At 48.7% G+C, this 17,748-nt stretch overlaps 1 protein-coding gene across 1 annotated transcript in view; it reads left to right on the top strand.

The window, feature by feature from the left end:
• Positions 1-17,748, top strand: part of RXFP2 (relaxin family peptide receptor 2) — a 211,798-nt gene that overhangs the window by 89,920 nt on the left and 104,130 nt on the right. Inside the window, exon 4 of the mRNA XM_075593187.1 lies at positions 16,210-16,281. Coding sequence (XP_075449302.1) covers positions 16,210-16,281 — 72 coding nt within the window. The remainder of the gene's footprint in view (positions 1-16,209; positions 16,282-17,748) is intronic.

The following is a 17,748-nucleotide window of genomic DNA, read 5'->3' as shown; positions in this document are numbered from 1 at the left end:
GGTGGAGGGATAGATGGGATTGGGAAATGGAGGAGGCTGGACTTTTGACTACAGAAGTCTGAAATTAGTTGCCCGTAGGGGGGGGGGAGAAGTGGGGCATTTCTGGCAATAGAGAAGGGGGTGCACATCAGTCCAAGCAGCAACACCTCTTTGCAGAGTGGAAAACAAAGCCAGGGAAGGAAGGGTGCAGATGCCAGTGCTCATGACGTCAAACAAGGGCCAAACATGTTTTATATACATTACTAAATATTTTCAAACATCTGTCTATAACCAGACCTTATCCATCGGCGACCCATGGGGCTAGTTATCAATGCCCTGTCCTCAAGAGAGTAGATTATGATCAGTCCCTTGGTGGGGATGCCACTGGTGTCTCTTAACATTTTGCATTGGTATACAGCTGCAAAGATACACATATTTTTATATATGTCCAGGACTGTTAGAACACAGTCTTTTAGGGTAGGTTAAATGACGAGGCGTAACGTGCTGTTCCTTTAAACAGGCTACTGCCTGGTTTATTCAGTCCCAGGCACTGAGACTGCCACACTGCATACACAAGAAACACAAGCAAAACAAAAGCCTGCTCACCTGAGCAATAACTTAACTGAGGTTTTTCCCCGAATAGGATTGGGGCGGCTTATCCGCTTCCAATAAACAAAAATAAGGAACTTTGCAATTTGATAAAGGTACAAAATGATTTAACCTGTTTGGATCGGGCCCGACTATAAAACCCGAGCCAGACTAGAAAACTGATCACCGACGCGGTGATAAAAGGGGGGCTCACCGTCGATCACCGAGCGGAATGCCACGCCCTAACGCGAAGTTGGAGTCCTCGGATGAGGAAACAGCGAGCTCTACTGCATTGATGGCCCCACCATTGGTGAGCCACAGTAGCAGTACGAGTAAACAAGTGCCACTCACCTGTGTCAGAAGTGAGCGGAGCAGAGTGTCGCCCGTGCAGCCCGAGAGGCGAAGTCCCATGGCCGTAGTGACCAGCGGTTCCGATGGCGGCAGATCCACCCCAACACCACGGAACGGTAAGCAGAGCCCCTGCTATTACCAGGTTCCGAGGGTGTCAACTGCGGAGAAGGGACGGAGCAAGGCCCAAGCGGTGCCACAGTGGAAAAAGGCGTTGCCGGATGTAGTCGTGGAGGAAGTGGTCTCGCTTGGGGACCCAACCCAAGATGGCGGCGATACACGTGCGTGTCAGGACGTCGTTTCCTGTGGGCAGAGCGGAAAGGATTGGGAGATGACGGCGCCTCTTCGTTTGAGCAGTGTCAGCCAATCACCTAAGTTGAAAAGGAGCAGGCGATCGACGCGGAAGCTGCGGAGCAGTGAGACCGGAGAAGCGGAAAGCTCCTGCGGTAGTACCGGACCAGGTAGCGGTGAAGAGTGGGTCGTAGCCCCGCGGATACCAACTGTTCGGCCCTATGCCCAATCACCGGCCCTAGTTAAACCCAAGACCCTAGTTAAAGCCCCAGCCACCTTTTCTTTCGGCTCCTCGTCGAGCTTAGGCATGTCAGGGGGTTCCCGGGTCACTTCCGAGGAACGGACTGAAGGGGGCTTGGACTGTGTTACATCCGATGATGGTTCGGTGGGTGGGAGGTATTCGTGACAAGTGTCAGCGTCTAGTGAGGGCCTGAGTGTCGTAAGTGTCACCCTAGAAAGTAGGCCCAAGAGGGTGGGATCTCAGTCACGGTCTACCGGGACGTCCGGAGTGTCCTCCTGGGGGGAGCTAGAAGAGGGAGAGTCAGTGGAGTCAGCTCCGGAAGAGATCAGGGAGACCCGGTGGTGGGCCCCCTTATTTGAGGGGTATGAAGCCTGGCTAGATAGGACCCGGTTCATTTTGGAACAAAATGGGGTGGTGGACTATTGGTGGGCCAAGGGAGAGTTTATCGAGGAGGAGCGGTTGAAAGCCATAGAGGAACGATGGTACGATATTAGTCGAGGGCTAATAGAGCCATTGGGTCCCAGTAAACTTGAGGATCCGGCGGAACCGGACGAACCCCTGTCATGGGTGTTGCCAGGGAGAGCGGAAAATACTAAGCTGATAAGGGCCAGTCGAGCAGAAAGGGCCATTGTAGCTAAGTATAAAAACTCACATGGGTTAGATTACCCCTATGTCCCCGAACCTCTCATGCAGGAGATAGAGGATCAGAGGGATGGGTGGCTATGAGAAACCATTGAAATGTACATGGTAAATAAAGGGGGATGCCATTATAGGGCGCAGAGCAGAAGAGAGGATCTCACAGCTAATGCGAGTATGGAGCATCGGGCGCAGCATATACATGCACAAGGCTGTATATAGACCCGAGAGTGGCTTACCCCGGGAATATAGCATCACCGTGACCGACATGGCAGGTAGGGAGGTGAAGAAACCAGACCCTCGCCACTATTATTAGGAGACAGTATAGTGAGGTCTGTTTCTAACCTTGAGCGCCCTCTGCTGGTCAGTGAGCGCTACATGTTATAATTATGAAAACAGTAATGTTGTTTTTGAGTAATTATGTGTTCCATTTTACAGTGCTTCCTGGAAAAAGGTACACCAAATTTGGGTCCCAGCCGGAACGGTGGGGATTCACCAGGGGGAGAATGTAGCCATGCATGTAAAATGGTCTGCAGTTGTCTCCTCTGCTGGCATTAAACCTGGTAAGTACAGGGATGCCAGCAGTAATCATGGAGGTTTGCCCTCACACCCTGGTGAGGTGCCCTATGTATGGGTGGGAGTGGCTACATGGTCTGAGTCCACAGTTAGTGACATCAGAGCTGTGACAGCTCCTACAGTATATAAGGCACAGCACTGCCAAAAGTTAGTGGTTACTGATGAGTTGGAGTGCATTGGGAAGAAAGAATCCACTAGTGCCGTAACTAGTGGTCCATTTCTACTGCAAGCTGAATAAGAGCCACACTGTGTCCAGGGACCTGGCACAGGGGTGATCTCCCTACGGGGAGAGGGGATCCCACTCCATTGGGAGGGCGTGCCTGTCAAAAGGACAGCAAAGAAATATGTGCGTCTAAGAATGCTGTCTGTGAAGGGCAGCTTGCCCACCAAGCAACAATAAAGATGTCTTGTTCAATGATACCTCCACTGTGTGAGTGTGAAGTTACTCTACAGTGGAAGGCACCACCAAGAAGGAGTTCCTCATCAGGAGCCTCTCCCTGCGGACGCATAGATCCTGATGAGGTGGAGGCGCTGCACGTAATATAGGTAGGACTCGCACACACTACCTCAGCTGCCTGTCTGGACTGACATTCCCCGAATACCATCATGCGGGAGACTCAGTAGTCCTGTTGCCTACAGGTGCACCACCAGACACGACCATGTAATGGGGGCTGGTTAGACCACACGGGCCAATATGAGATTGGGTGGATCAAACTAGAGGGAATACCCGTTACATATTCATGAAGCAAAACCATGGTAAATCGAGGAACAGCTTGCTGTATTACGTATTCACTTTAGACACAGCTTATCCACAGAGAATAGTTGTATTGTATGTCTATATTTATATAGCGCCATAATGTACATAGCGCTTCACAGTAGTGATACATGTGGTAACACTGTTACACTGTAACAGTAATAGTAACACTGTAACAGTTATACCATACAGTATGTCTGAAACCACAATGCAGCCTGTGTAAAGATAGGAATGGTTAGACCTTTGCACTACAATGTGGTAATATTTGCACATGTAGGGGTTACAGCGAACTCAAATAGAATCGTGTCTGATTCAAGCTGTGCTAGTAGATATCCGCATAGATCACATGGACCGCCGCTCCTTCGTGACGTCACCTCCGCGTCGTCCTACTCTGCCGACATATGTTTCGCGTGATTAACACGCTTCATCAGGGGGGGAGTCTACTCATCAGACCCTGCAGTGAATATTTATCTCCTCAGGTAATTAGGTCTGTATACGAGTTGGCCAATCAGGAGTGTATTCCTAGTCAGTACCCTATCAGATCGGGTCAAATCAGATGACTGTTTGTCACAGACTTTATGGTAATTAAAAATATCACTACTTCTTTTTCTTGTTTCCACATGTTGCTGATATGAATTGTAGCTTAAAAATAAGCCTCTTACATTCACCAAAACATCTGCCAAACATCCGAACAGTGCCTATTGGAACTTGCCCATATACTATATATACTATAGACACATATCCATTGGTATACATGTATATATACTGTCATGTACTGTATATGTATGGAATGCAGGAGTGTGTGATCCATTTACTGTACGTGATCCGCCCCTATGGTCAATACGGATCTAGACTGGATTTAAGACTGTATACCCGGATCCCAAAAGGATACCCTACAGTATATGTCTACTGTATATCCAAAAAACAATGGTGAGATGTGGAAAAAGGGGACATGGTAGATGCCAATTATACAATGTCTTTTTATATAATCTGTTTATATAGGTCCATATGGATCTCGATACTTGTATCTCAAATTATCTTCAATACATAATCTATAGTTACAGATGGATTAATAGGTGACGATATCCATAGTTCGCAATTAGGCATACGTGCCCCAGGCTGCCCGGGCAGAGGCTTAGGCTCCTGAGGGCCACGCAGGTAATATACAGCATTAGTAGCGTCTGCGTTCACAGGGAACACCCGTTACATTAACATTGCCACATATTATAAGCAACATTGAGCATCTGCTGTCGCTTTCACATTCCCCGAAGCCGCAGAGAAATGCTATTGTTTTTTCTGCAGCTCTAGGGAACGTTAGTCTAAGTACACCAATAATTCTTCTAGAACTCCTACTTAAAACAGGGGGGATGAATGATGCGTTCCAGAATATGCGCCTAGCAAATACGGTCTTATACTATAATTAGTACATTTTAATGTATGATGCCAGGCCGTGCCTCTTCCACACTGTCTTCCGCACCACTTGTCTACTAACAGTTATGCAATGTTTAAACTGAATTGATTAACACACATTCCCAGCTAGCTCAAACTCCCACACCCACCACATCATGAATATATATTTATGTCAAAAAGAGAGTTACTGAGAGTGGCAATTGCATATAACACGAGACAGGGGGTGCCCAATGCTACATCCCATTGACAAAATATATGGTAAAAAGTATAAATACTTGGTTATTATTTTGGTTATACCTTGGCGTTGGTATGCAGGTTTATGACGCTTTGGCCAAAGGATTAACTAAATAACCAAATATTTAATATTATTATTCAAGTATTTTACTTTATACTTTTTACCATATATGTTTTGTCAATGGGATGTAGCATTGGGCATCCCCTGTCTCTTGTTTTAAACTGAATTGTGCTGCTGCTTTGTAAATCTCCACTATAATGCTCGAGTTTTATTAGTAATTAAACTGAAAAACAGATTCTATATAAATATCTTAAAGGGGTTAACTTATTAGTTGGACCAATTAGGAATGTGAACAGGCATGGTGTAGGGATTGGACAGACCTTGTTGCTAGATGTATTGGTATATATGTACATATTCCTTTATGTAATGGTATTGCCTACCAATCCCCTGAAGTAGTAATGGATTAAAAGAAGGATGACACACAGGATAACTAGAAGATAAAACCAGTAATTCTCTGAATCCTAAACAGTGTCTACTAAAAATTGAAAATCTGAACCCTTCCTAATTTATCATGTAGGGAAGTCTAAATTGAAACCACTGCTCTCCTTCTATGGTGCTCCTAACATTTATACAGATTCACATGGTGGGAAATAAAAATATCAAAGCCATACAGTATACATTAATACAGTACATGACTTACCAAATCTAGCTTTGCTGTCTATATATACACCGGATAAATAATGTTTTCTTTTATTTTCCTTGGTTTTGAGTGTAAGGATGTGTATACATATATATGATGGTTCCGCGCTGTCACTGACATAGGAAGCGCCATACTGTTCTGTTGCCAGTAAGGTCACTGAGTAAGAGTCAGGCTGCGCATGCGCGAGGAAAGCGCGCGAACGGCAACCAATCTGGAGAGACTTTGGGGGTTGCACTCTGAACTCTGAACTGTGGGAGAGTCAGCTGAGGCTGGGGACCAATAGGGGGCGAGACTCTGGATAGAGAAGACAGGATGCGTGTGGGCGGTGGGACACACGAGTGAGAGGTGAAGGAGAAAGGTGGCGGAACCTCGTGTGCGCGAGCGGAGGGTCAGTGACCCTTCCGCTTAGGTGAGAGACATTCCCCAGCCCCCAGGAGCATTACCCCTGTCATCGTAGGGTGCCGCTTTTGTAGGGACGGCCGTAGTAGTTAGGGACCCACCCTTTAGTGCGGTTCAGCTGCGGAGTTGCGGACGCCATCTTGGTCTGGAGGACAGACCGCACAGCATAACGGAGTGCGGCGCAAGGCTGGAGCAACCCTGGGTACCTGTGTGAAGCGGTGTAGTGACCGGAAGGTATCTTTAATCAACAAGTGCACCTACACCGGTCATCAGGCGCTGATCCCGCCTCCCACTAACTAATTGGGGGCACCAGTGTGCCAGCGTACTATGCTATACAGACACTAGTTACAGGACATACTCCTAGGGAGAGTGGCAGAGCCACCTGTGTACAGAACATTATACCTAACAAGGTGTGGCTGAGCCACTGTGTGTGTGTTACATGATGTGATATATAGAGTATAAGGGTTAAGACGTGTCATGTATACTCTCTAAGCTTTCGTTACATATTGCAATAGTAAAAGATTGCCTGTTGCACAATACCGTTGTATGTTTCTTACTCAGGGCAGATTCTCTAATATGGGGATCCTGGGTAAGTGGAGGCGCTGCACCATGATAGTTAAGGGTATGACCCCAGGCTCTCCCATGGCGGAGGCTCAGAGCTCCTGAAACCACAGGTATACACAGCACACCAGTAGTCCCCTTAGATCTGGGATTCACAAAAAGGGCTACATTTGGAGGCGCTGCTGAAAGACTTAGACCTGGGGTGCCCCCTCATTTTTTTCTCATATTGTGCAACCAAAACACATCATGTCGGTGCCCTCGGCGCTCGAGGTGCGCAAGTGGGCCCAGCGGCGCGGGATTCCCTTAAATCGTGCTTTCGCGCTGGGCCATGTTCCCGCCACAATCTCGTTAGGTACAGTGACCGAGCAAGTCCGCAAACTCCCGCTCCTGGACAATGCCCAAGTACAAGACTATTTCTATGACCGCGACCAGGCCTGGCGCCGGGTCTTGTATGCCACTGAACAAGATATATGCCCCGAGGCCTTGCCCCGTATACTGCTGTTGCCCGAGGCCCCGGGGGTGCGCTGCCCCATAGTCCAGGCGGACGCCCCTGCGCCCCTGGCCACTTCCACCCCACAGAGAGAGTATACAGCCGCAGTAGGTGCCGCGACTGGGGTCACAGACCAATCCCCTGACCGGGGCCTGCAACCGCGCTGGCCAGCAGCCCTGAACCTAGGCTCCTCGGCCACCCCGCCAGGCCTGCGGTCCGGCCTCAACCGACTTAGCTTATCCAGACTGGACACTTACCCCGCAGTCGGGGATAGCCTACCCGGAGACACCTCTATTCCCGCGATAGCAGCCGCTCTCCACAACACAACCCAGTCGCTCCAGTATAGGAAGTTAAAGGCCTTCTCTGGCGAGAAACCCACGCCCCAAGGGGAAGTAGGTATAGAGGACTGGTTGGATCACACAGAATAAGTGCTGCCTGAATGGACCTGCACGGACGCGGTCCGAAGACAACGCATCGTTGAGTGCTTACGGCCCCCCCGCGTCCCACATGGTGCACTACTACCGAGATGACAATCCGGAGGCTGATGCAGCAGATCTCATCTACTGCCTGACAAAGGCGTATGGGGCTCCGGTGGATACTTATGCGTTGATGGCCAAATTTCACGCGTTAGCCCAGAAGGAAGGGGAAATGGTATCCGACTTCCTCAGGCGACTACACCTGGACTTATGGAATCTGGTGAGGAAGGGCGTGTTGCCAAGGATAGAAGCCAATGGACTGCGCACCACTCAGCTGTTGAGGGGGCTCCTACCCCTACACCCCGTGTCGGTACGGGTTAGTAGCTGTCTAACTCCCGGGCAAGCCTTATCGTTTCACGACCTAATGGATCGGGTCCAAGCGCACGAGACGGTGTTGTTAGGACGTGACCTGGCTCCTGGGAAAAAGCCCCCGCCCGGAAGTAAGGAAGTCAAGAAAGTGGAACCCAAGGCCGACGGACTCGAACCTGGGGACCTCGATCCCGACCACAAGGACGCCAGCACACCAGTGGCGCCCCGCCCTCGTCTCTCGACCGGGCGAAGCTCACCAACCGGGAAAAGCGAGAATTACCTCAGCCAGATTCAGTGCTACGCGTGCGGGAAGATGGGACATCTGAGTGCCCGTTGCCCCACCTTACGGAAAACGGCATCCCGGCCCGCGCAGTCAATGCCGTGCAAGACTCTGGAGGATGGAGGGACGTCGCCGCCATCCCCAAGCAGCCGAATCGGCCCCGTCGCCATCATTCGGGTAGTTATCGAAGGCATCTACGCCGCCGCATTACTGGACACGGGATCTCAGGTGACCATCGTATACCGGCCCTTCTATGATCAACACCTCCATCGATTACCGTTACTCTCTGCGGATGCCTTGCGACTGAGGGGATTGAGTCATGAGGATTACCCCATAGACGGCGTAGTAAAGGTGCAGTTAGACATCCCACAGCTGAACACTGGTAAACATCATCCCATGGAAGTGGAGGCCCTAGTGTGCCCTGAACCGCAGGATCACCCCAGTGCCCCGATCATCTTGGGCACTAACGCTGACATTGTGCGCGCGGTGTTCCACATGTATTTGCAAGAGGCGGGAGAAGCCCCGCTGCTGGCCCTGGCCGACTGCCCTGCTCTCCAAGAGGTCTGCGGGAAAATCGCGACTGAAGAAGAGCATGGGATGCTCTATAGTCAAGAGTGGGGACTGACTCAAATTCCCCCAGGGGAAGGAAGAATGATGGTCGCCGCATGCCACTACCCGGGTCGACGCCCGGAGGATCAGCTCTTCTCCTTAGAAAGTGTGGCCCAGGATGAGCACCGGCTGGGCTACGAAGTGTTGGCCTCCGTCAAGAAGTGGCCTGGAAAAATCCCTGAGCGCACCTGGGTATATGTGCAAAATATCTCCCCATATCCCATGAGCATTGATCGACGCCAGCCATTAGGCAGAATATACCCCGTGACTCCCGAAGAAAAGAGCGTAACGGGGCGACCCCATAACTATGGTCATACCTCCGGATCCCGGCTAGAATTCGACTTTGGGGATTCTCCGCTCCCTGAGGAGTGGAGGGAAAGGCTGCGGATCGAGTTACAAAAGCGCCAACAGGTGTTCTCCACCAGTGACATGGATGTGGGATGCAGCCGCAGTGCCCGCCACACCATCCGAATGAGTGATGCTACTCCCTTCCGGGAACGTTCTCGACGACTCACCCCACGGGACGTAGACGAAGTGAGAAGGTTAATCGCCGAAATGGAGAGGGCTGGGATCGTGCAAGGGTCCCGCAGTCCTTACGCCTCGCCCATCATGGTAGTCCGCAAAAAGAACGGGACCGTACGCCTATGCGTGGACTACCGAACCCTAAATACCCGCACCATTCCCGATCAATACACGCTGCCCCGAATCGAAGATTTATTGAACGCTCTGACGGGAAGTACTTGGTTCAGTGTACTCGACCTCAGGTCGGGGTATTACCAGGTACCCATGGGCCAGGAGGACCAAGAAAAGACGGCCTTCATCTGCCCCTTGGGGTTTTATCAGTTCACACGCATGCCGCAAGGGATCTGCGGGGCACCCGCCACGTTCCAGCGATTAATGGAAAAAACTCTCGGAGACCTGAACCCGCAAGAATGCCTGGTGTACCTGGACGACATTATAGTGTTTGGGCGGACTCTAGAAGAACACTCCGAGAGACTAATGAAGGTACTGGATAGGCTTCAGGGGGAGGGCCTCAAACTGTCTCTGGACAAATGTAAATTCTGTCGGTCCTCTGTGACGTATGTGGGCCACATCGTATCGGCCGAAGGGGTATCCACCGATCCTGGGAAGATAGAAGCGGTGGTGAACTGGCCTAGGCCTCAAAATATTCAGGAGCTGCGGTCGTTTTTGGGATTTTGTGGCTATTATCGGCGGTTTGTGGAAGGCTACTCTAGCAAAGCAAAGCGGCTGAACGATCTTCTAAGGGTGTACCCAGGAGAAACCGAGAGGAAGGGGGTCACGGCGCAGACGCCCTTTGGGGAAAAATGGACCCCAGAATGTGAACAGGCCTTCCTGAACTTAAAGACTAGCCTCACTCAGGCTCCGGTCTTGGCCTATGCGGATCCAGAACGGGAATATGTCCTACATGTCGATGCTTGCCTTAGCGGGCTGGGAGTGGTATTGCATCAGAAGTATGAGACAGGGCTACGTCCGGTGGCCTATGCGAGCCGAAGCTTGACCCTTAGTGAGCAGAACTATCCGGTCCATAAACTGGAATTCTTGGCCCTAAAATGGGCCGTGGTGGACAAGCTGCATGACTACCTGTATGGGGTACAGTTCGAAGTACGCACGGACAACAACCCCATGACATATATAAATACATCAGCCAAATTGGATGCCACTGGACACCGTTGGTTAGCTGCCCTGGCCAACTATAGGTTCAACCTCAAATACAAACCCGAACCCACCAACATAGGTGCCGACACTCTATCTCATCGACCTGGCCTTCAATCTACCCCTGATGAGGAAGTATGGGAAGAAATACCGGGTCCCGGGATTCGTGCTCTCTGTTCCGTGGCTGCGATAGTCGACAATCAGGTAGCATTCTCGGAATTACGGGTTGCTGACTCTTTGGGATGCCATTCACGAGCCATTCCTCGGGCCTATCAAGGTCGAGAAGGGATGAATATCACGGAAGACAATATCATCTCATGGAGGGATCTAGTGCATTACCAAACTCAAGACCCCATAGTGGAGATGGCTCGTCAAGCGGTACAACGAGATGATCCTTCTATACTGAAACAAGCCCCCAAGTACTTGGTGAAACTCCTGTTGAACGAGTTTGGGAAGTTCGAAATGGACAATTGTTTGTTGTATCGGGTGATACCATATCATAACCATCCCGATCGGCGTCAGCTGTTTCTACCGGAACGCTTGAGGACCCTAGTCCTTCGGGCCCTTCACGATGACCATGGCCATTTGGGCATGGATAAGACATTTGGGCTGCTACAGGATAGGTTCTACTGGCCTAGGATGAGGGAGTCCGTGGAGCAGCATTGTCGAAGGTGTACCCGCTGCCTACAAAGGAAGACACTGCCCACCAGGGCGACTCCCATGGCACACTTGAAAAGTTCGGGCCCCATGGATCTGGTGTGTATGGACTTTCTCTGTATTGAGCCCGACAGTCGAGGCGTTAGTAATGTTCTCGTGATCACTGACCACTACACCAGGTACGCCCAAGCGTTCCCTACGAAAGATCAGAAGGCCGTAACGGTGGCCCGAGTCCTGTGGGAGAAGTATTTCATTCATTATGGATTACCAAATCGTCTTCACTCTGATCAGGGCAGGGACTTTGAGAGTACACTGATAAAGGAACTGCTCACATTACTAAACATTGCCAAGTCACGGACTACCCCGTACCACCCCGAAGGGGATGCGTTGCCCGAACGGTTCAATCGCACCTTGTTAGACATGTTGGGGACACTGACAAGCCCACAAAAGACGGAGTGGAGTAAGCACGTCGAAGTGTTGGTGCATGCGTATAATTGTTCCCGGCATGAGTCCACTGGGTACACCCCGTACTTTTTGATGTTCGGAAGAGAAGCCCGGTTACCGGTGGATGTGCGACTACGGATATCTACCGATGGGGTATCCAATAGGACGCATTTTCGATATGTACAGCGACTGAGGGACAGTTTGCAGCAGGCTTATAAGTTGGCTGAACGAACAGCAGCACAATTGAATGCGGGAAATAAAAGACGCTACGATCACAAAGTACGTCACAAGGAGATTCACCCCGGGGATGCGGTCCTCTTACGCAACTTAGGTGTTCCTGGGAAACATAAATTGGCGGACCGGTGGCGGGAAGGTGTGTACGAGGTGGAGTCACAAATGCCTGGCCTTCCTGTGTATCGGATCAAGGACTCCGAAGGCCGTGTAAAAGTGTGGCATAGGAATCATCTACTTCCCATACCTCAAGTAGGGAACAATGAGTTAGAATTATCTGCTACGCCAATAGATGGAGAAGCTGAAACTCCAGAGGATGGCCTAGAGACTGTGAAAATTGCCACCTCTGAGGATCCGATGGAAGGAACCTCTCAAAGGGGCCTTCCGGCCGCGGGGGCATCTCCCGAAGGAGCTACGGGTAAAGAGCCTCTTGGCCCGAACATTGATAATCTGACTCCAGTGAGTCAGTCCCTAGATCCACAAAGCCCATGTTTCACACCCCAAAGAGACTTTAATAATGTTGAAAACCCCTCAAGGGTAGAGGTGGAAATACCAGATGAGACTGGATACTCTGCAGAGGAAGCAGAGGAGAATCAACCTCGGCGAAGTCAAAGAACCAGTCAGCCTCCCATGCGAATGGCATACGATCAATTTGGGGCACCCCATTATGAGGCTCAGCAGTGGGCTCGGCATAGAATGCAAGCTATGGTGGTACTGTTCAACGAAATGTGTAACCTGATCTAGGAAAGAGAGGGCGGTGTAAATAAGTTCACATATATGTTGGTTAGGTAGTCCAGCGGGGACGTTGGAATCTGGAGAGGGGAGAATGTAAGGATGTGTATACATATATATGATGGTTCCGCGCTGTCACTGACATAGGAAGCGCCATACTGTTCTGTTGCCAGTAAGGTCACTGAGTAAGAGTCAGGCTGCACATGCGCGAGGAAAGCGCGCGAACGGCAACCAATCTGGAGAGACTTTGGGGGTTGCACTCTGAACTGTGGGAGAGTCAGCTGAGGCTGGGGACCAATAGGGGGCGAGACTCTGGATAGAGAAGACAGGATGCGTGTGGGCGGTGGGACACACGAGTGAGAGGTGAAGGAGAAAGGTGGCGGAACCTCGTGTGCGCGAGCGGAGGGTCAGTGACCCTTCCGCTTAGGTGAGAGACATTCCCCAGCCCCCATGAGCATTACCCCTGTCATCGTAGGGTGCCGCTTTTGTAGGGACGGCCGTAGTAGTTAGGGACCCACCCTTTAGTGCGGTTCAGCTGCGGAGTTGCGGACGCCATCTTGGTCTGGAGGACAGACCGCACAGCATAACGGAGTGTCGGCGCAAGGCTGGAGCAACCCTGGGTACCTGTGTGAAGTGGTGTGGTCACCGTAGTGACCGGAAGGTATCTTTAATCAACAAGTGCACCTACACCGGTCATCAGGCGCTGATCCCGCCTCCCACTAACTAATTGGGGGCACCAGTGTGCCAGCGTACTATGCTAAACAGACACTAGTTACAGGACATACTCCTAGGGAGAGTGGCAGAGCCACCTGTGTACAGAACATTATACCTAACAAGGTGTGGCTGAGCCACTGTGTGTGTGTTACATGATGTGATATATAGAGTATAAGGGTTAAGACGTGTCATGTATACTCTCTAAGCTTTCGTTACATATTGCAATAGTAAAAGGTTGCCTGTTGCACAATACCGTTGTATGTTTCTTACTCAGGGCAGATTCTCTAATATGGGGATCCTGGGTAAGTGGAGGCGCTGCACCATGATAGTTAAGGGTATGACCCCAGGCTCTCCCATGGTGGAGGCTCAGAGCTCCTGAAACCACAGGTATACACAGCACACCAGTAGTCCCCTTAGATCTGGGATTCACAAAAAGGGCTACATGAGTATGTTTGTCTTCTATTCACATGCATTTTCAGCACATATATCTGTGACAGGGCTGCTTGTACTATTGTGTAAGTTAAATGCATGTTTGCTTTTTGGCATCAAGTGCACCACCTTTCTTTCTGTTTTTGCTTTTTGCTGGGCCCAGCGATCTTTTTTGTTTCCTTTATCTGAAACTTTACTAACCTTAATGTGGTGTCCTGAGGTCAGTTAGTCAGTATAATGCAGGTATGGTTAATGTTAAACACAGTTTGATGTTACACAGCCATGGGGCAGTCCCTGTTAAAAAGGAAAAGGGCGTTTCCTTCCTGCATACCATACAAGGTAGATTATACCATGGTATGGGGGGGAGGAGGGGGGGAGGAGAGGGGGAGGGAAGGGGGGGAATTTAAGTAAGTGATACTGAATTTCATTTATTTTGCAAAGTAAAGACATGCATGGGATGTTTGTGAAAGGTACTGTTTTTTGGGGCTTGCTATAGAAAATTGTATGTTGTGTGAAGTGTATTATGTTTGCTAATTGTGTAAGTTTTGGGAGACAACTCCCCTGTGTGGTTTACTTTATTTGGTTTTGTCCTAATTAACCAGTAATAAAAGGGAGGGGTTTCTTTCCCTGTGGGCTCCTTCTGCACTCCTTGTTGCTGCTATGTGATATGAGGTTGTCTCTTTCTGCACTCCTTGTTGCTGCTATGTGATATATGGATGTCTGTGGAACTTCAGTGAAAGGATGCAAACTTTCTAATGCAGATATTGCTGGCTACTCTGTGGCTGGGGGAACTGGTTGTTGTACACCTGAATGTGGAATACTAATAAAAAGAAGGTTCAGAGAACAGCAAAAGCCTCTTTCATTCTTCCCAGGGTCTGATGCTGCTGCTTCTTTAAATAAAAAGGCTGGGACTCAACCTTTCACAATATTATTTCATTTGACACCGTGAACCACCCTCTTCTCCTTCACATTCTCCATACTCTTGGTATTCGGAACAAAGCTCTATCCCGGATCTCCTCTTACCTCTCCCATCCTACTTTCAGTGTCTCTTCTGCTAACACCTCCTCCTCTACTGATCTCTCTGTGGGTGTACCCCAGGGCTCTGTCCTGGGACCTCTTCTCTTTTCTCTGAAAACACACTCTCTCTAGGTGACCTAATAACAGCTCTTGGGTTTAAATATCACCTCTACGCTGACGACACACAAATTTACTTTTCAACACCGATCTTACACCTGCTGTACAAACCAAAGTTTCTGAATGTCTCTCTGCTATATCATCCTGGATGGCCCTCCGTCGCCTTAAACTCAACATGGCAAAAACAGAACTCCTCATATTTCCTCCCAAATCTGGCCCTACTACCTCCTTCCACATTACTGTTGGAAGTATGATCATTCACCCAGTAGCCCAAGCACGCTGCTTAGGGGTCACACTGGACTCCTCTCTCACATTCTCCTCTCACATTCAAAACATTTCTAAAACCTGTCGCTCTTTCCTCCGCAATATCAGTAAGATACGCCCGTTCCTCTGTTGCTCGACTGCTAAAACTCTGACTCAGGCCCTCATTCTCTCCCGTCTTGATTTTTGTAACCTCCTGCTGTCCGGCCTTCCTGCCTTTCAACTGTCTCCCCTACAATCTATCCTAAACGCTGCTGCCAGAATTGCTCTGCTCTTTCCTAAATCTGTCTCCACGTCTCACCTCCTGAAATCCCTCTCCTGGCTTCCGATCAAATCCCGCATCTCACACTCGATTCTCCTCCTCACTTTTAAAGCTTTACACTCTTCTGCCCGCCTTACATCTCAGCCCTAATTTCTCATTATACACCATCCCGACTCTTGCGTGCTTCTCAAGGATGTCTTCTTTCTACCCCCTTTGTATCTAAAGCCTTCTCCCGCCTTAAACCTTTTTCACTGACTGCCCCGCACCTCTGGAATGCCCTTCCTCTCAATACCCGACTAGCACCCACTCTATCCACCTTTAAGACCCACCTTAAGACCCACTTGCTTAAACAAGCATATGAATAGCACTATGGATAATACTGGACACATGATACAAAGCTTAGCCCCCTGCAGACGCACTTATCAGAACTCCCTCCTACTGTCTCTGTACGTTCTCCCTACCCACCAATTAGACTGTAAGCTCCTCGGAGCAGGGACTCCTCTTCCTTAATGTTACTTTTATGTCTGAAGCACTTATTCCCATGATCTGTTATTTATATTATCTGTTATTTATTTGATTACCACGTGTATTACTACTGTGAAGCGCTATGTACATTAATGGCGCTATATAAATAAAGACATTACAATAAAATACAATTTGTATAGGGGCTGTAATATACAGTATACATTAAATATTTGCGGTCTCGGAGGGTCACTGTGTCATCTTCTACTATTAAAGCTGATTGTATATAAAGGAATTCTCCCTAAACCTTTCATTGCAAACTTTTAGATCTCTGAAGCAGAACAAGATTCATGTTCTTCCTGATGAAGTTTTCATCAGGTACAAAGATTTGAACATGCTGTAAGTATGTTCTCAATGTATCAGTCAATAATGCGTTAATAGATACATCCGCGCCAACAGTATGTTCTAAAATTCTATTTTTTTTTAAAATGTGCTAAAAATGAATACAAACCATCAAAATGTGAATGTGCATCATATCTATGAACACTTCATATATATGACGTATAATTTGTTGTTTGAAATTATTTTTGACACATTATTAATATATTATCATTTATTCGTACAGCACCAACATATTTCGCAACACAGTACAATGGGGTTACAGAGAGATGTAAATTACATAAACACATACCAAATAAGGAAAAAAAACGCACAAACAGATGCAAAAGGTAATGAGGGCCCTACTCGTGAAAGCTTACAATCTAAAGGGAATAAGGGACAATGTTGATACTAAAGGTAAAGTGGCTGCTCAATGTGGGATGGAGTATGCCTCAGGGTGGAGTATGGTCCAGCCTGACAGCTGATCCCATTAAGGTTTGAGGGATTGGATGTTAAGAGCGGTTTGATAGTGTGGAGATTGGTCCAGCCACATAGTTGGTCACAGTAGGGTTGGAGGGAGGGGGAGATTTGGACCAACCTTTCAAGCTCTCAATGCATCTATCCCATAAACATGCAGAGGAAAGAAAGGGAGCTCCTTTCGTGCAGCACTCAGGTCAATGTGGTGAGTTGATAACGTAATTAAAACGTAACTTTTAGTGTAAACCTAAATTTAACAATATCGGACAAGCAATAACACATAGAAACACCATAATTAATTAAAAATAAAATTAATCTCAAAACACACCCAATGGAAAATGTACCTACTGTTCCAAGCTTTAATCACACAATGAAAAAGCATACACTTACGCAAAACGTGCGCCGGTGCGCATCGCTATTCTATGATGTCAGCACAGGGTGTGGGAGAGGTTGCGGTTGAATACACAGCGCATCCTTACCTGTGGAGAGGGTTATCTTATAGAGATACGTTTGACAACAATTAACAGACTTAGGATAGGCATCTTAACGCAATGCTATATATTTACTGGTAACATTTTAAGTCAAGTGCGTGAACCTGAGGGGCTGGTGCATTCAGTCAGGGAGATCTGCCAACCTAATGTATCCAGCCTGCTTAGCTATAATGCTATAATTGTAGCTGAGTGGCTACTAATCTACAAGTTATTAGTCCGGGGGCTGGTATATTAATAACTAAAGCTCTATGACAGGCCTGCACAACTCCAGTCCTCGAGGGCCGCAAACAGGCCAGGTTTTCAGGCTATCTAACTTCAGCACAGTTGGCTCAATTAGTGGCTCAGTAATACTGAGCCATTAATTGAGCCAGCTGTGCCAAAATAGAAATAGCCTGAAAACCTGGCCTGTTTGCGGCCCTCGAGGATTGGAGTTGTGCATGCCTGCTCTATGACATAGAGGTTACTACAGTATATCAACTAACCTATACCACTCAATATTCACAATCCATGTGTATCTGTA

The sequence above is a fragment of the Ascaphus truei genome, chromosome 3, assembly GCF_040206685.1.
Source record: "Ascaphus truei isolate aAscTru1 chromosome 3, aAscTru1.hap1, whole genome shotgun sequence".
NCBI classification, from domain to species: domain Eukaryota; kingdom Metazoa; phylum Chordata; class Amphibia; order Anura; family Ascaphidae; genus Ascaphus; species Ascaphus truei.
Note: the sequence above shows the minus strand (reverse complement) of the source record. Positions and strands in the feature narration are given on the sequence as shown.